At 37.3% G+C, this 20775-nt stretch overlaps 1 protein-coding gene across 1 annotated transcript in view; it reads right to left on the reverse strand.

Moving 5' to 3' along the window:
- Positions 1-253: 253 nt before the first annotated feature.
- Positions 254-20775, reverse strand: part of LOC145668917 (WAP four-disulfide core domain protein 1-like) — a 346689-nt gene continuing 326167 nt past the window's right edge. The window contains exons 3-5 of the mRNA XM_081737197.1: positions 16232-16270; positions 9851-10001; positions 254-3065 (exon numbers count right to left, since the gene is read on the reverse strand). Of these exons, the coding sequence (XP_081593323.1) occupies positions 3005-3065; positions 9851-10001; positions 16232-16270 (251 nt within the window). The 3' untranslated portion in view covers positions 254-3004. The remainder of the gene's footprint in view (positions 3066-9850; positions 10002-16231; positions 16271-20775) is intronic.

The raw sequence follows: 20775 nt of genomic DNA on the forward strand, positions 1-20775 counted from the left end.
ACATTTTTCTAAAATCTGTCTGTCTTTGTAGTGCTTATTTCCACTGCCAGATATTTCATACGTTTCTTTTTGTTTTACTATTGCGCATATACAGGGTACTCCAGTAGTTATGACGATTTTTGCTACATCATTGTGTGAACATTAGTGTAATGGTGAGGAGGCAACGCGACTTTAAGTATTCAGCATTTCCTAATTTTTCAGAAACCGTGAATTCGTGGTCAGTGGAGCAATCTTACTCCCGTACTTTTATGAAGAAGATGACAGTGTATTAATTGTAAATTCCAGATCAAAAACAGTCAAAATTCATTGGGACACCCTGTATATACATAAAATACAGAGCTGAGAATATGACGAGCCTGTCTTCCTCTTCTTCATCGTCCTATTACTGAAGGTACACACTTGGGAAAAGATCTCAGAAGTGTTTTCTATTATTATTATTATTATTATTATTATTATTATTATTATTATTATTATTATTATTATTATTATTATTTTCTCTGTAACTGCCAATATCTAGTTGTGAGGCGATGAAGAGTGGAATAGAATCAACATTAAAGGGGAGTCACCATCTTTTCAGCTCTCTTCTACAAATACAAATACATTCATATTTATTTTTTAAATAACGACATCATGTAAGATACAGTATTAAATATATATTTGATTTTATTCACATATTATATTAAACTGATACTAGTTGTGAACACGGTACACTCACACTTATAGAATACAGTCGAAATGTAACATTCTAATATTATAGCCGAATCTTGATTAGGCACAAGAATAATTTAAAAAAAAAAAATACATGGAACATAATAGCTCACATCGGATGTTTTTAAAATGGTTCCCGTGAAGCATACTGTGCTAAGCTATTCTACAAGTCAAAATAAAACTTACCATGTAATGATGATCCATCCAAACCTTCCTTTAGGTACTAGGGCAACCAAATATTTCACTATATGCTAACATCGTAGGTAAGCTTTTTACTATCATCTGTTTTGCGAAATCCCATAAGGCAATTACAACAATTTTCGCCAGATGGCAGTTAAAGCTGATAAATATTGATACTAATCCCATCTATTAATATTCGTACAAGTAGCATCTTTAGCAATGTGTGTATATGTGCTTGTTTGCCCCTCTATTACAGGGCGCGAGGGATAGCATGAGCTATGACCTTGAACCCACCCGCAACCAACAAACTTGAAAGGAACGGGCAATCCTAATAGTGTTGCTAACTGCCACAACAGTGAACTAGAATTTGGTGATTTGAAGCATTTCTGGGGAGGGATGACAGTGACACTTTGAATCAATCTGCAGCCTTCCTTTTCTCACCTTCATTTAGAAAAATCTCAACAATAAATTAGCCTATTTATTTAATAAGATGTAAAAGTGCATTCGATGCAATAAAGGTTTCCTTACTCGTTCATTGCTTTTTTTATTATTTATTTTTTTTAAATGAGTAAGCTAAAGTAAGTAAAACTTACATCACATAACACAACCTATATTTGCAATTCATTCATTCTGGCGACCACGACTCATGTCCTCGCTTTAGGGAAATCGTGGCTACAGACCTGTCAACTCCTTCCCTCCTCATACAAGAAAGTTTGTCATTTTCGCTGGTAACACAAAGTGGTCCTATTAGTACCCTCCCTCCCGAGCAGGGACGTACGCAGGGGTGGGACCTGGGGGTTCGGACCCCCAGGGAATTTCAGCTTTTGTGTAAATTTAGCCTAATTTTAGGGGCAATTTTAGGAATTTTAATATAAAATACTCTCATATTGAGTTTGGACTCCTCCCGAAATAAATTCCTGCGTACGCTACTGCTCCCGGGGTAGTTATTTATGACACAGATGGGGGCGTCTTGAGAGATACATGAAGAGGCCAAACCGGACACAGTGTTCTTGTGTTCAGTGAAGTGTGGTTCTTTGTGTATAGTTCTGTGTTGTTTTCACTTATGTTGGAGGTTAGTATCAGCATGGGTTAGAAACACTACCAAAAAATCTTCCTCCTCTCTCCACTGTCACCCTCGCAGCGAATAGCGTTCTTCCTACCTCCCGCTTCTCATAGCTCATGCTATCTCTCGCGCTCTGTTTTTGTTGCAAGCAAGCTATGTTTACTTCTATATATAACGTATATTCACTTTAACTGCCATCTGGGAAGAATTAATGTAACTACCTGATGAATTTGTAGATCAATGTATATACGGTGTTTCCACAAATTTTTGTTTGGCTATAGAATATGAATGAAGCCTGTGATGGTATACCATTACACAGCATTTTTGCTTTGACTTGTAAATAGTTTTCTAGGGTCCGTGGTGCCTACTTTAGAACACCCTGTATATACACAACATATCCATTTTAACTCATCATGAAACACTTCCAAGGTAGCATACAACTGTTCTTGTGTCTGATAGAGTCGAAGCGTTACACTATAAACTTATTTTACTATTGTTAAATATGTGTACCTTACATATTAGTGTCAGTTTAGGAATATTAATTATAAATATATTTACATTTTTCAGGAGTAAGATGCGAAAGGAAAGGAACCAAGGATTGACGTAAAACATTTGCGCTATTATTTTAAAAAATCAATACAATTGAATCGTAACATAAAATCGTCTTTATTACTTCATTCACCTCTTGAGATCAAATTTCTGTTTGTAGTTTAACTGGAATTCCTTTTAAAAAATTGAGGGGAAATGACAATATCAACTACAAATGAGGGATTTTATATTTGGTTCCGGCACGATTTTTTTTTTTTTAAAAAAAAAAACAATAACTAGCACCAATTCTAATGTCATACAATACAAAAAATTAAAACTTTCGGAATTGGGTAAATTTTATTAAATAAACACTGTACACGAGTCAAAATATATCTTTTCTCTCACACTCATACACAAATACTCGTAAGACACAAATGCCATTTATAAACACATCTACATCTTTCTTCCTTTTGTGAATACGGCATTTTACGTATTTTGGAGTTGGGCTTTCTTTCTGGGTTATTCTCAGCGATCTTCTACATTCTCACGCACCACTTCACAGAACACATTCCCCTTCTCACAGAAGCTGTAACATAAAAAGAAATAACCATATGTTAAATGCAGAAATACATCACGTACGAGGGGGGACCCAAAAAAAAAAACGGGAAATTCGTCGTAACTTCTTTATTTCTCAATATTTTTACACCAAATTTTCATCACCTTCAAAGTATTGTCCATGGACCGAAACGCATTTCTGCAAACGATCCTTCCATTGTTCAAAACAGTTTTGAAAATCACTTATCGGGATCTCCTTATGACCTTCAGCGATTTTTGTTTTACCTCCTCCACAGTGGCAAAACCTCCTCCACTGGCTTGATTGCTGCTTTGATTCGGGGTCATAGCCATAGCACCACAATTCATCATCAGTAATCACCTTGGCAAAAAAGTCAGGGTCCTCTTTGAGCTGATTTTGAAGTTCAACACATGCCTCAAGTCGACGCTCCTTTTGCTCGTCTGTGAGAAGGCGAGGGACAAATTTGGCTGCAACCCTTTTCATGTGTAAATCTTCTGATAAAATCCTCTGAATTGAACTCCACGATATTTCAGACATCTCACAGAGTTGATTAATGGTTCGGCGACGGTCTTCACGAACGAGGGCATTGATTTTTTCGACGTTTTCGTCAGTTCTTGCCGTTGAGGGGCGTTCTGAACGGGGTTGGTCTTCAATTGACAGTTCTCCATTTTTAAAACGTGCAAACCACTCGTATACTCTGGTTTTACTTAGGGCAGCATCCCCATAAGCAGTCTTCAGCATTACAGTAGTTTCCGCGGCCGATTTCCCCAACAGGAAACCAAATTTCACAGCCGCCTCGATAATCTGCCATCACGTTTTCGCCGAACTGGAAAAAGTTGGTTTACTAAACAAACTCTCAAGAGCGAACCGATGCACTCACAGCGACACAACTTCGCACACTGACGCAGGTGACGTGATCGTAACGGACAATTGGTACAACAATGGGTTCCCCCACTCTCCCTCCCCACTGCAGCACAATTCTCCTTTTTTTTTGGGTCCCCCCTCGTATGAATATCTATATGATATCCACAAGGTTAAACAGTACCAAAGAAATTTGAAGCCAGTAATTACAAAAAGGAAAAAGCTTTGCCTCAAGCCAGCTAATGTAAGATTAAATTAGTGAATTACCGTAAAACTTAGGTGCATTTCTACAACAATTTTGCTTTCATCGAAGTCCGCTATTGGAACTCCAAAGCACAAAACAAGGATTACATACACAGACAGTAAACTCTTACGAAAACTTGAAATCATGGGGTGGAACCAGTGTTAGGGGTCTCGATACAGAGGAAGAAGAAGGCAAAGAAAAAGAAAAACGTTGTACTTAGATGACATTCATACGAGAATTTTAAAAACACGTAAACTTCAGTGGCGCCTTTAGCGGGTAGGCCAGGTAGACACGGGCCTACCCAAAAATTTTGAAAAATATACAAACGCTAAAAGATACGATAAAGAGTAAATATATTTTCCACTATTTATATTAATGGTAGATAATTATTTAACAAATAGCTTCAACCACTACTGTAAAAGTAATTTCCTACTGCCATTAATCAATCAAATGTGTATATTTGTCCATGAGCGAGGGAGCAAGCCTACCCAAAATTGAAATCCTAAACCCGCCCCTGGTAAACTTCAGAGTCACGTATGAGATATAAAAGAAAAATATTCTATGCTAAGGGACGGTATTTATTACCTTTGAAGGCGGAGCTCCGAGCTCCTTGTTGGCAAATGAGAAGGATGCGGTGTTGTCATGTCTTTGCCTTCCTTATTAAATCAGAGAACGATTTATCGCCTGTGCGTGCTGTAGTGCGTCTACCGGTAGTTAGCCACATCCCTTTACCACGGGCCAACATTGCTTCACAGGCTTCATTTCATTCGCCTGATAACACACGCCATCGATGTGTTCAACGCTTTAGTATCTTTTAAAACTGTATTAGAGAAACAGTATTAATTATGCATTATCAATATAGATTACCAGTTTATTGACTTAATACAATGTACTTAATGCATTCTTCCATTTCCTATTGCTTCTATTTCTAAAGCTGCTAAGTTTGGTTAGTAGTCGACATTCTCCATCCTCTGTTTGTGACATCAAGAGAAACAATGACAACAGCGCCATTCTTTCTTAACATTTCCCGAATCTGATTGGCTGTTACTTGTGTCAACAATAAAGTTCTTATTTGAATGTACAATATAAGAAGTTCGTCTGTATTTGTCTGTGCTTCCAGGACTAAAGAAAAAAACTATGTTGAGAGATAGGTTGAGCCTGGACTTAGTTGAACACAGTTTTTTTTTTTTTTTTTTTGCAAGATTCAATCTCACTAGTTTTAACATATCTCGCTAGAACCGGTATTAGTATTACTGAAGTATGGTAAGAAACCATAAGAACATAACGAAAGTGCAATGAAACTAGAGGAGTCAAGAATTGTGAACACAGTGAAAAATGAAGAAAAGTAGCTAGCTACGTAAGCGAACAAGTAACGAAGGAATGGTTGTTAAAATTGATGCAGAAGTAGGGATGCGCACGGGTCTAGGTCAAAACCCCACAGCCAAAACCCCCACACTAAAGAAAGGTCAAAACGCCCACACGATCGGTCATAACCCCCACACAAATGGACAAATCTTCCAAATACACGAACGGTCATAACCCCCACAGCCAAAACCGCACACTCAAGAAATGTCAAAACGCCCACACGATCGGTCATAACTTCACACAAATGGACAAATCTCTCAAACGCACGAACGGTCAAAACCCCCACAGCCAAAACCCCCACACTCAAGAAATGTCAAAACGCCCACAAAATCGGTCAAAACTCCCACACAAATGGACAAAACAGCCACACATAGCAACGGTCATAATCCCCACATAAATGGACAAAACCCCCACACAAATGGTCAAAACTCCCACATGCAGAAATTGTCACAACTGCCACACAAATGGACAAAACCCCCACACAATCGGACAAATCCCCCACACTCTGAAATGATCGTGATTGCACGTCTTTGTTGCGGCTCTTTATGACGCCCACTTTAGTGTTTCTGTCATTAGAAAACAGTGCAAGAAGAATAGTTGCAACATCAGTTTAAGTGGAATAAAAAAATGTTATTAAAAAGTACAAGGGCAAGACATGCAACCAGGATCATTTCAGAGTGTGGGAGATTTGTCCGATTGTGTGGGGGTTTTGTCCATTTGTGTGGCAGTTGTGACAATTTCTGCATGTGGGAGTTTTGTCCATTTGTGTGGGGGTTTTGTCCATTTATGTGGGGATTGTGACCGTTGCTATGTGTGGCTGTTTTGTCCATTTGTGTGGGAGTTATGACCGTTGGAGGTTATGACCGATTACCAGTGTGGGTGTTTTGACTGTGGGGATTTTGACCGGTTCCTATGCGCACGAGACGAGTCGAGACAGGATTTTCCTGACAAAATTCGAGTCGAGACATTACTTTTACAGCACATTTTCGAGACGAGACAGCCACAAATCTTGTCTCGTGCGCATCCTTATGCAGAAGAACGTTATCTGGAAATAGTTAAAAAGAGGAAAAGAACTGGCGAGGGCATTGTCTGAAAAGGAACCATCTTTATTAGAGATGTGATAAGTGATATAATGGACAGTAAATTAGTAGAGGGAAGAAAATTACATATAAGAGCGTAACCTTTCATCGAAATGAACAGATTATTGATTCTATTGCAAGGAAAATCTTTCCACGAAATAACGACTGTAACAATTGTGCTTCCCTGTAGCAAAAGGTACTCAGGCAATGGTGCTGGAATTTTAGTATAGAGAAGGTGACTTAGAAGTGCCACGTCTGAAAGGACGCTGCTGAATATAAGTTAAATGGTCAATAAAACAGCAAAACTATAAATTATGCATAGGCACCAAAATGTTCCATTTTTAAATGATATATAGGTCAGTATGGTTCACGCCTAAATTAACCTATGTTCTGAAGAAAATATGTAGTTTATTGGGAGTGAGTTCTTTGCGGAGGATTTTCTCAAAAACGACTTATCCGATTTTGTTCATATTTCATAAATAAACATTTTATTAATAACCTGGTAATATGACATTAACTTGTTATCCTAAAAATATGCAGAGGTTAGTTTATTCTTGGGGTGAGTATTTTCGGACGATTTATTCAAAAAATGACACACGATTTTGTTCATATTTCATAAATAAACATTTATTAATAATCTGGTAATATGACATTAACTTGTTATCCTAAAAATATGCAGGGGTTAGTTTATTCTTGGGGTGAGTATTTTCGGACGATTTTTTTCAAAAAATGACACACGATTTTGTTCATATTCCATAAATAAACATTTTATTAATAACCTGGTAATATGACATTAACTTGTTATCCTAAAAATATGCAGGGGTTAGTTTATTCTTGGGGTGAGTATTTTCGGACGATTTTTTCAAAAAATGACATACGATTTTGTTCATATTTCATAAATAAACATTTTATTAATAACCTGGTAATATGACATTAACTTGTTATCTTAAAAATATGCAGGGGTTAGTTTATTCTTGGGGTGAGTATTTTCGGACGATTTTTTCAAAAAATGACACACGATTTTGCTCATATTTCATAAATAAACGTTTTCATTAATATAAGTAATTTCTTCTGAAAAATCCACAACGGGTAAATAGTTTACTTTTAGGGTGAGTTTTTTTGAGGCAATTTTTGAGGCAATTTGATTGCAGTGAGACTCTTCCCAGGGAATGACGAATGTAGCCTCACTGCTGTAAAAAAGTACTCAGCCATGGAGCTGAAATTTGGTACACAGATGAAGACCAAGAAGTGGCGGTCTGAAAGGATGCTTTTCAATATAGGTTAAGAAGATGGTTAATAAAATTAAAAAATGAATTCATACATAGGTGGCGTCACTTTCATTAAAACGACCTACTTTATTTTACTGAGTTCAACAATATATAGGATAGTAAGATTCATGTCTATATTGTATGTAAGAGAGAAAATAGTCCCCACAAATGTCAAATAATTCATAAAGTAAATACATTTTTCAATCATATATTAGATACAAACTATCAACCTGTCAATACGGCATCCTAAATCAGATTTGACGTTATTGTTGATATCATTCATATTTCAAGACAAAATATTTCCGAATATCTACGTTACATGTTTTCCCAATCGTTCATTAGCTCTGTTCTGTTACTGGTATTTTTATAGTCTACCTCTTCAAATCTTGTTACACAACAATGCTTCTGTGTAGTAAAACAAACATCGTCTTGAAATGTAAATTCTTTCTAAATCAAATACTGATTTCTGTGCATTTGATTCAAATACAAATTATCTCCCACGTTTAAAAGATAGCCTAAAGTCTGGCAAAAACCTCTTGACGTCTGTCGAAAGCCAATGGTGTGCAGGTGCGACGTTGTCGGATTTCGCTTCCTTTAGTGTACAGGCATAACATGAAACATTAACGCGAGAAATTAAAATAAAGAAAAAAATAAAATTTCGTTCTTAGAAGTTTATTAACGCTATAGTGACATATATCATAAGGACATAGTTTGAAATTGCTTTCTCCTAATCCAAGAACAAAGCTATTAGACAACGTCATCTAACTTGCATTGGATATTGTGAAAAGGAGGACAAACCTTAAACATCAATAGGTTTGAGCCGGACTGTATATATGTCCGTATACATTTTTCGATAAATTCAATTATGGAAGAACGTTGGACAGCATTGCAATATACAGTACAATTACAGGCAGGAATGTATTGAGGCATATACGCAAGTAGACGACATATACTCACCTAATATTTCTTTAGTCTAGCGTAGGGATGCAAATAAGCAACTAAATTTTACTAGCCCAAGAAAAATGCTATTAGCCCACATTCCACAATAGAAATCATTTACTTATGTTCGGTATGATATTAAATACTCACCCGCACTGATGAACCACTCGCCCTGGGCGAGCGGGCGAGTGGTTATTTGCATCCCTGGTCTAGCGTATACTATCCTTATATTTACGAAAAACGAGCATAATTAGCATAAAAACGAGCATTATGAGATAATATACGCTATATATAGGTTATTTCAAAACAACACCGACAACGTTTGGAAGGTGATTCCTGACACCAAGGTAAGAAAAAAATTATAGACCAACCTGGGTACACAAATACTTCCTTTCAGAGTTATAGTCTGCCGAAAACATGAAAAAAAATGAACTTTAAAGGTTTATAGCTTCAATTCTATGGGACCTACCGTAGTCGGGTCAAAACTTTACTTACGAACTAGTATATGCCCTATCCAAGTTTCAGAATCCTGCGGTAGTATTGCAACAATTTTTATAGAGGTAGTTGTTGAGTACGGTACTTCAGATTATATGCCTGTAGCCAAACTCCCTCTATAAAAATTGTTGCACGAGTACCTTCGGATTCTGAAAAATGGTTCTTGGCTCGACTAGAGTAGGTCCCATAGCTTTGGAGCTATGGATCTGTAAAGTTCATTTTTCATGTTTTCGGTAGTCTTTAACTTCGAAAGGAAGCATTTGTGTACTCATTGTCAGATTGGTCTATAATTTTTGTCTTACCTTGGTGTCAGAAATCACCTCCCGAACGCTGTCGGTGTTGTTCTGAAACATCCTGTATATAGAAACGGTACAGATCAAATGTTCTAGAATTACCATCATTAAGTATAGGGCCTATATGTTTATCAGTCGAGGAATATTATCTCACGTATATTGTTGGCTGTGAATAGATGTAATTTACATATACAAATCTTTTTTTTTTTAAATTCTTACTCTACGAAATTAACGAAAATCGGAAAAATCATACCATTTCTTAACATGTCGGTTCTCTCTGAATCCTTCCAAATCTTCATATTGTTTTGGCGTTAACAAGCATCCACCAGGTAGCACAACTGTTTCCTCTGGTTTTCGTACTTGAGCTATATCCTCGCCCGATAAACGAACTTGGCTTTTGTTCCCTACAGTAAAACAACAAAACAAGTTCATTATATTACTGTATGTCAAAAGCAATTAACTTTCAGGAGTAATAAGGCATGCAGCAAAACAAAATCTCAATTCATGGGGTGTTCCATAAAACATATATACTCCTCATGTCTTCGTAAGTCGTATTTAATCAGCAATTTTACATTACTCAACACAGATTTACTTTAAAGTGCATGAAATAAGTGACTATAAGCCTGGATTTTCTTGGAATAAATCTACTCTTTGGCTTAGGTTAACATTAACTTCGCAAGTGATGTTAACTTTGATTAGTTAGTTAAGTTCAGTTTGTTACCTTATATTTGGAAATAAGTCTTAGGGTTAGCATCGGTTTAAGTTAGGTAAGTTCAGTTTAAATAACCTTAGCCTCGTAGTAAGTGCAGAATGCTACACTAGACTAGGTTTAGGTGAATCTGGATTGCTTTCGGTTAGCTTAGTTTCATTTAGGTATTTAAGTTTAACTTGGTTATGTTAGGTTATTTTTGGTTAGTTAAGTTTAGCTTAGCAGAACTTAGCTTCGGTTAGCTTAACCTAACTTAGGTTAGCTTCACTTAGGTTAGGCTACCTTAGGCTTGCTCATCATCTTTCTGATAAACTTATGTTAGCCTAACGTTATGCTTTCTTTCAATTAATACAATATATTTACGGCCAGTTTGATCATACACGCGTACAACTTAAGAATATATTGTTAATTACTTAACCCTTTGACTACCAACGGGACACATGTGTCCCATGCGAATAATTCAAACATCGTTGGAAATTTGTTTTTAGAAAATTCTCAAAAAATGCATGTTGTTCTCCCATCTTGTTAGATGTGACCAGGAGATTGTGTTTAGTTTCCAAAACTGTGTACACATGTCAGGAATATCCCACAGTAAAGGAGTAGTACATATAAAAGAATGTTCACATTTAATAAAATGGTAGTCAAAGGGTTAAAGTGTTGAATTTGAGTAGTGTTCTTAACTACGTTTATTAAGAAATAAGTTATTTATAGTTACTGCTATTGTTAATGCATGAATTAATCTTTAACAATACAGGTATTGAAAAATCAAAAGTCGTTATTTGTTTCTTATGCATTCCTCTTCATTTATAATAAATCCGAACCTTAAAATTATTAAGATTTGGCAGGTCTGAAGTAAACCTACACTAAAATTAGAACAGATACTTGAGACACTAGATTTTAATATTATATTATAAGAATAATTCATAAGTTTTACAATATTTCCACAACCCAAACAGCAGGTGCGCGTACACGCCGTGATTGACTCGCGCCCAATAAGGTCAAACTGGCCCAAGAGGTAGTGTGGCAAGCAGACTATTTGACACGGAGGAAGTATCTTTTGCCAGTTTTTAATGGCTGTGACAATGAGTGCTCAACAACGTCTAATACATAAACTGTTATTCTATGAGTTCGAATTCAAAAATAACATTGTGGCAGCGACCCAAAACATTTGTCATACAAAATGAGAAGGTGCAGAGAACAGCACACAACTCGTTGGTTCCAGAAATTTCGTGCAGGTTGTAAAAATGTCGGAGATAACGCACGGTCTGGCTGCCTCAGGTTAACGGATTCTAAGGTCATATGACAAGCCATTGATGAACATTAATCCACCAGCAAACAACGATTGTCAAACCGATTTGCCATGTTCCAATCCTCTGTAGTGCGTCAAACTTACGAACTCGACAAAACCATCAGGAACTGCTGCATTGTACCACATGAGTTGACCTATGCTGAATCCCAAGGAAGAATGGGTGTGTCCGATAGTTGCTGCAAAATCCGCGTAATGTGCGTTTTCTGATACGAACTGTCACATATGACGAGAACTAGGGGATTTTCCGAAACCTAAATGTAGAAAAAAATGATTGAGCAAGGATTTCCAGAGCCGGTCGTTAAAGAGAATCTGGATCGATAAAGTTATGCTCTGTGGTTGGTGCAACTACGCGGGGATAATTCACTTCGAGACGTTCATAATGGACGAAGCATCAACGCTGGCCTTTATTTCAAACAGTTGGATTGATGTATGCTGTACTATATCAACAATATCTTGCACTGCTGAATCGAAATCGTGCCCTGCTGCAACAGGACGACGCGAAACCAAACTTGGCTCGAAAAACGCACCAAAAAACTCAGGAATATGATGGTATCGAACTGATGCCACATCTGGCACAGTCCTGATCTTTTTCCCCTTCAGATTACTAACAGTTTCGGTTCATGGGAGACCTTCTGAAATCACGATGCTTCACCAACGAGGAGGAAGAAACAACAATGACTGACTTCTTTACCTTTAAGGATAAGACATGATATCGACGTGGAATCGAGGAATTGGCAGGAAAGTGGCTGCAGACAGTCCAAAACAAGGGGATAACACTTTAAATGTTAACTTGGTTTTATTATACTATAATAGATACAGGTATATTGTGTCCAAGAATACTGCCAGACATATGACTGATCCTTGTATTATAAATACTTATATACAAAGTTTAACTTGCTAACTGCTTCAAGTGTTTCAATTATTTTCACTCAATCCTCTAAAATTACCTGACACACTTTGCGTCCTGGTAGCCTCATTGTGGACAAACCTGTCATACGAGTATATAAGGTTACTAGAATGGTATCCACCCGAGGTGCGTCATTTCCAAAAACAAAAATAAATAAATAAATAATACAACTGCTGGTTAATGAATGTCTGCAACCATCGTCATTGCCATTGTTCAACCAATTATTGGTTTCCATGGCGAAGTAAGTCTAGATCCTTCGATGAGAAGGTGTTGTACCATGCAACACCAGGGAATGTCTTCCTTCCCTCTCAAGAAATGATCGGAATGCTCGAAGAGGTGGTAGTCAGTGAGAGAGATATCAGGGGAATGCGCTAGATGAAGAAAGTTTAATAACACTGCAACTTGTGCAGAGCCTACACCATCCTGTGCGCAATATGTGGGCGCACATTATAATGCAACATGAAGACACCATGTCTGTTGACCATTCCTGGATGCTTACAAACAAGTTTGCTGTATATTTCACAGAGTTCAGTATTATAACCATCTGCGTTGGTGGTTTCACATCTCTTGAGAAAGACATAATGCATTACTTCCATCATAGATCACTATACCAGCACCAATGCCTTCTGCAGGATTTGAAAATCGTGCTGGACGTTGATTACGATTCAACCATTGTCTTGATAGTTTACGATTGTCACAGCAGATGCATTTTTCACGTTACCGGTTCCATGGAGCCGTAGGAAAAGAGTCGTATGATGTAGCCCTAGCTCGTCTTCAACGGCACGAATAATTTTCCGAGGGTCTGCTTCCACCATGTTCCTCAAGAACTCATTCGAAGATGATGATGATCTGTGACCACGGAGCTCATCTGACAATGTTGTGTTACCGGAACGAAATGTAAAAACTAACGGCGAATAGTGCGTTCATTCACCATTCCTGTCCCAAATCCATTGCTAATTCATTCACCATTCCTATTCCAGATCCATTGATATTTTTTCGGCTTGTTCTACAGAATATTGCAGGTCAAATTTATAAAGAAAAACCATTTGCAATTGTGTGTTTTCCATGAAGCAGTTTCATACGATTTTCCGACCGTCTGGGTATCCCAGTTGCATTTACTGAACATGGACTGAGTTTGTAACGTTCGATGCACGTCCTTAGTCTTTCCGTTTAAAATGTAACTTTAAAATTTCTTGACACGCCCCTATTTACCGTAGGATTATGGTTTATAGCTCGTTCTCTTCAGAATAGAGCTGCCTTTTCAAAAGTACTATTCAAATGTCCCAATGATGCACCTGAGGGGAAAAAATTGCAGAAATCCCTCTTTTTAAATTTTGAAGTCCTCTGGAGCAGCCCCTATGTTAACGCAGACATCAGGAAAAAGTCAGGAAATAGCAACTGGTATACTGAGTCCATGTAAAAAATTCCAGGCTCCTATCTTGAAAAGTAATGGAGGGTTTTTTAAAAAAAAAATCCCCACAATGGACCATTTCGCCTTAAATGACCCGGATTAATTATAAAAATTTCCTGAGACGTCCCTAATTAACCTAGGACCATGGCTCATACCTCGTTCTCTTCAGAATACTGCCTTTCCAAAAGTACTATTCAAATGTCCCTATGGTGCATCTGAGGGAAAAATTGCAGAAATCCCTAAGTTTTTCTTTAAGAAATCCTTTTTTTAATTTTGGGGCGCTCTGGAGCCGCCCCCGTGTTAACGTAGACATCAGAAAAAATTCAGGAAGTAGCAAAATTCCAAAATTCCAGACTCCTATCTTGAAAAGTAAGGTAAAAAACAAAATTTAAAAATTTCCCCACAATGGACCATTTTACCTTAAATGACCCGGATGAAATATACAAATTTTCTGAGACGTCCCTAATTAACCTAGGATCATGGTTCATAGCTCGTTCTTTTCAGAATAGAACAACCTTTCAGACGGCACTACTCGCCTCTCTCCATCGTATATAAAAGCGAGTAAATCGGAAAGAAAGGGAATTTTTAGAAGAAAAATCCCTTGCCCCGTTTTCTCCCTCTGGAGCCTCCCCTGTGTTAACGCAGACAGCAGAAAAAATTCAGGAAATAGCAACTGGTATGCTGAGTTCATTGAAAAAGGAAGGAATATTTTTTTAAAAATCCCCATAATGCCCCATTTCACCTTAAATGGCCCGGATTAAATATAAAAATTTCTTGTGACGTCCCTAATTAACCTAGGACCATGGCTCATAGCTCGTTCTCTTCAGAATAGACCTGCCTTTACAAAAGTACTATTCAAATGTCCCTATGATGCACCCGAGAGGAAAAATGGCAGAAATCCTTCAATTTTTCTATAACGAATCCCTCTTTTTAAATTTTGCGGCCCTCTGGAACTGCCCCTGTGTTAACGTACACATCAGAAAAAATTCAGGAAATAGCAACGGGTATGCTCACTACGTGTAGAAAATTCCAGGCTCCTATCTTGAAAAGTAAGGGAGGGATTTTTTTTTTAATTTCTCCACAATGGACCATTTTACTTTAAATGACCCTGATGCCTGTTTTTACAGGGTCTCAGATAAAAATTTCCTGACACGTCCCTACTTAACCTAGGACCTTGATTCATAGCTCGTTCTTTTCAAAATTGAACAACCTTTCAGACGGCACTACTTGCATCTCTCTACTGTGTATATAAAGCGAGTAAATCGGGAAGAAAGGGAATTTTTAGAAGAAAAATCCCTTCCCCCGTTTTCTCCATCTGGAGCCGCCCCTGTGTTAACGCAGACAGCAGAAAAAATTCAGGAAATAGTAACTGGTATGCTGACTGTGTGTATAAACTTCCAGGCTCCTATCTTGAGAAATAAGCGCTGGAAAAAATATTTACCGATGTCCTACGCATATTCCCAGTATATTCCACATGTCTGCTTATACAGAGTCTCAAATAAAAACTTTCTGAGACGTTCCTAATTAAACTACGACCATGGTTCATAGCTCATTCTCTTCAGAATGGAACAATCTTTCACATCGTATTTTTATAAAATTTCCCCATCATGTACCAGAGGCGGGAAATTGGAGGGAAAAGTGAAATTTCCCTGAAAAAATCGCATTTCCCCCCTTGTCGCCCCTCTGGACTCCGCCCATGTTAAGGTACAGAGCTGAAAAATATGGTAAATACTGGGGTATACACTGAATGTTTGTACAAAATTTCAATCTTCTAGCTGCAAAAGTAACCCCGCCAAAAAATAATGAACTTAGGTGTAACAATGAAAATATATTTTTCCCCTTATGACGTCATGACCCCAAGATGCAAAAACCCCCACGAAACATGTTCTACAATGTTTCTATGCTTGAGAAAATACACACACAAAAAAACGCTTTATTGGTTCATTTTTGAGCCTAAAAAGAAGACACTGCTCCATGGGAACTATAGTTCCTATAAAATTTAAAAGGGTTAAACTGAAGATTGTAGTAACTTTTGTGTTGGTAACTTCTATATTGGTTTATTAAATATTAAATTACTGCATAAATATGTAAGATAACGTGAAGTTTAAAAGTATAGTTCACATGACTGTTTTGTGGTGTGGGATGTGCAGGTAATAAGATTGTATTGGAGATAACAAAATTTTGAAGAAGGTGCAATTAAATGTTGATTGTCGATTTTGGTTCTAAATTCTTCAAGTTTACACTAATTTAATCTATATTTTGTTTGAATAAGACTAGCAAAATAGAACGTGTCCTTACCTACTAAGTGATTCGGAGATTCTTCCACCCAATCAAAAGCTGGAAATAAAGAAATAAAAATCAATCATTAGTTTACTATATCTTGATAACATTGAACACGAAATTACATAAATATAAATAAACTCTTGCTACACTTACGGACATTAAAATTGTAACACTAGGAACGAGAAGAATTAGTAATGTCAAGTTGGGAACACAAATACCTTACAGTACAAGGGTGAAGTGATTACACTTAGTTTTGCATTGCTCTATTGTCACATGCGACAGCGCCTCGAAAGTGTAGCAGAACAGCGATCAATGTTGTATGGGAGACCATCAGGAACATCAATGAATGTTGTAACACAGCGTGGTAGACAGGAGATGACGTTCGTGTGATCACTGCCCAGACATGTTCAACAGATTAGAACATGTAAATACGCAGGGAAGGAAGCAGTAGAACGCGGTGATAATGCAAGAATTGTCGGGCATCGCGTGCCGCATGCGGACGCGTACTGTCCTGTTGAAAAATCACCAGAACTAATGAAGGGTAATCTCAACAGTCTCCTACACTTCAACGGTGTTATATTGGACATCTCGTAATACATATTAGTAGAAGCGCGAACTCAATCCCATGGCATCCCACACCATAACACCCGCAGGACCCATGCAGAGGCACGGTTTCTTGGTGTGATACCGGTACACGCCAACGAATGTTATAGCGCATTTTTCTTTTAAGTTCATACAATATCCGTCAATCAACGTTTAGATGTATATGCGTGTCAGATTGTCCCGAATCAATGACCATAAAGTCGCAAGATAGCCTCCCGATTTAATTTGCGATAATTGCATAATACATAAATTTCTTCCCACATATTTTGCATTGCGCAAAGACTGCAGTTTTTTCGCAAACCATTATATACTTAAGTTCCAGATTAGATTAGATTTTCCACAGAGCATGTAATATAGGTTTCAAGTTATACTGTGTCATTATCTCCGGTGCTACAAAGGAATGTTCAAACTACAGGAACAAAACGGCCAGAACCAAAAAGAATTATTCAAACAAGATACGCATTATCCATCTTACCTACTTTTGTCTCCTCAAAGTTGTGTAAATTTGCTTTCCATGAGAACGGTGCAATGACACCAAAACCAGTAATTCCGTCAAGATTCCAAGCAAACAATGTTAAAAACAGAAATATGAATACAAAAGAAATGAAAAAGCAAAATAAAAGGCACTAACAGCAGAGTTTGATAAGTACAGAGAGCATCTATATATCTTGCACCGTTATTTCCGACAACCTATCAGACATACAAATCGCTGTTGAATTTGGTATCAGCGAAAATAAATTTAGAAACGCCCTTAGACAGAAGTAAGCCACAAGGACGCTTCGGGCATTTCTAATTCACTTCTCTACTTCTATCTGTATTATTCAGCATTAATTTTCACCGCTATCCGATTTTGGCAACAATACTTTAGATATTACTAAATAATACATTGAAATTTAAGTTCAAGAAACTTCAATGTTAAGATGTTCCTATATTTCGGTTCTATCTTTTAGGCTATTCTTTACAATTTATGAGCCTTCTATTCCAGCATTCCTATTCTTTGTGTCATACTTTTTATTTGTTCTTCAATCATTTCCTTGTATCGATTTTTCCGTCATTTTGAATGGAATTATCAACTATGAAGTTCTTGTACGTGCTTCGTATCTTGTTAGTTTTGATGCCGAAAAACAAGTTGTATAACTTTGAGTGAAAGGAATATTGAACTTGATAGTTTCTTGATAGTAGAATAAAGAGAAGTGATAGTTTTGAGTAAGACCTGCGGCGAACTTTGAATAGAAAGCGTAGTGAACTTCGAGTAAAAAGCGTATGGAGTTTCGAGAAGAGCACAAAGCTTTTTGAGTAAAGAGCGTAATGAACGTTGAGTAAAGAGCATAGTAAACTATAAGTAAAGAGTGTAGTGATATTTGAGTAGGTAAATAGTATATTCAAGTTTAAATAAAGAGCGTAAAACATTGAGTAAAGAACGTGGTAAACTTTCAGTAAAGAAGATAGTAAAGTTTGAGTAAAATGCATAACGAACTTTGAGTGAACAGGGTACTGAACTACAAGTACGCTACAGTATCACAAATATCGAACTTACAAATATCGGGCTCTACATCAGTAATAACGCATGTGAGACGGACAGAGCAATAAACGTGTGCAATACCTTGCTGTCGAATCAACGGCGTATTTTGTGGGCTACCGGGCCTACCGGCAGTAGCCCTAGAATATTACAAAATAAAGTTATTACAATAAAACTAAGTTATATTGATAATTTTATACTTTAGTATCTTCTTTCAATGATACAAGTTTCTGAGATCTGTATCAGGCACGTAGCCAGGATTTCGCAATAGGGGGGTGGGGGTCCGTGACGAAATACTGTAGGTATCACACCAGGCCTCATCATTCTAAACTATTTTACTGGCAACACATATTCGTTCGTTTAGCTAGGATTTCGGAATTGGGCGGGGGAGAGTGACATGAAATACTGTGGTTACCCACCAGGGGATCGATCAATCTATACTATTTTACTGGCAACATACCCATATTGGTTTGTGAGGACAATAAAATGAGGATATGTTATTAAGTATAGCAACGAGATCTCTTTCGACAGTAAAGACATTCTATAAACTGGATTACTGTTACCCCAAAATTCAAAATGTCTCAAATTATTGGTGATTCTGGGCATTTCTTAAGTTCTACCTGAGACTCTATCTTATCGAACCGGTTTATATAGACCTATCGTCATTTGTAGTCCATAGGATTAGCATGGAGATAGATTGAATTCGGAATGCTTCGTTACAATAATATCCATTTTCAACTTAACCCCCCCCCCCCCGTTTCCTCCACACAAAACCCCTCATAAGAAAGAGTAACGAAACGCTTGCTGTAGCTTTATAGTTTTGACGCTGATTCGTCTTTTTCTCGTTTCTTTTTGTTTCATCCTTCCTTATATTTTTTCATTTCTGCATCCAAAGGGGAAGTTCCGGACCCCCTGGGCCTACCCCTTGGCTATGTGCCTGTCTGTATGTATTTAGGAACATCCACTAACCTCTTTGCACGGAGTATATCTAGCTTCCTTAAGTGATCTTCGATTTGAGAACGTAGCAGAACCACTTTATAGTTACTGCAGGAACAGTTGTGTAGTTATGAGCGGATTCTCCTTTACTGCACCTCCAACCACAGCGAGAGGCCAGGTAGCACCAGTTACCTACAGAGTAATCGGTTTCTTGTGGGTGCGCGAAGGATAAAAGGAAGTTATACGAGTAATGACAACGCACTTTGGGGGTTGCTGGGAATTGTCTCGGACATCTTGAACCTCGTTCCGTAGCGGTTTGCGTCAACGCAACGCAAATTTTGTTTTACAGTATTATGCGATAGTTGGCATAACTGTTATAAATACTTGTTTCACAATTTGTGTTTTGTTACGAAAGCTTTTACAGACTGAGGCTCCTTTGTTAGTTAATCGCCTATTTCAGTATTCTTTATTACACGCACAATTTCTATTTACTCTGGTGAGTAGAGTTACCGCGTATCCAAAGTAAAATGTAGTGACATTTCATACAACAAATGAACGTAGAAATGTACAATCGTCTTTTCGTAATACTAATATAAATCTTCCTAGTGGAGAACTAATCATGTGTATAGTAAAAACATCACAAAAACTACACCAAAATGCTCTTATTATCAGAGGCACATCATTTATGCAGCCGCGATCTTTTGCCCTCTTCTCCCCCCCAAAAAAAAATGTGGCTTTAGAAAAAAGATTATCCCTCAACAATATTGCCAAGTACTAATGCCAATCATCACTACCCCTAAATATACATAGAATAATCAGCAAAATAGACCTTCATGTTTCAGATAGAAACCGGCTTTATAATAATAACGCTTAAATACGACACAGCAGGGCGAAGTTATTATATATTCGTTAGACAGAAAAACAGGTTATTTCTTTTTTTTTTTCGTTATAATTTTGTGCACCGTCAGCGACTAGGTGGCGCAATTAAAAATATGATGAAAATATGACGCTTGCAACTGGCGCCGATTAAAGTTGCTCGTTCCAGCCATATGATCAAGTTTTGCAAGCGAAAACTCTCTCTCTCTCTCGCAGGAACCCTCACCAATCACAAAACATACCACACGAGAGAAAAAATATATATATATAACAGGTTTTTACAACAGCTCGAAGGTCAGATCGCCAACGAGTGTAGTTTATTGATTTCTATAACATGCAGTGTGCACTCCTTGGAAGCGTTCTGCCGCACCGCTGAACATGATTGAGTTATGCATTAATGGAACTTCCTTTTTTTTCCGAACACATTTTTATCTAATGTTCACGCAACATTATTTCAGAAAAATGTAATAATGTAGTCAGTAAAATGTCTTTTTTGTATAAAAGGAAGTTCAAAGTTCGATTTTTCTCCCTGGACATTCTCAGTGATTCTTAAAGCGTAAGAAACTCTACACAATGACTGGAATTATTTTTCAATAAATTCAAAGATCTACTGAGAAATACTAGT

Source organism: Thermobia domestica, chromosome 13, assembly GCF_964235325.1.
Source record: "Thermobia domestica chromosome 13, izTheDome1.hap1.1, whole genome shotgun sequence".
NCBI lineage: Eukaryota > Metazoa > Arthropoda > Insecta > Zygentoma > Lepismatidae > Thermobia > Thermobia domestica.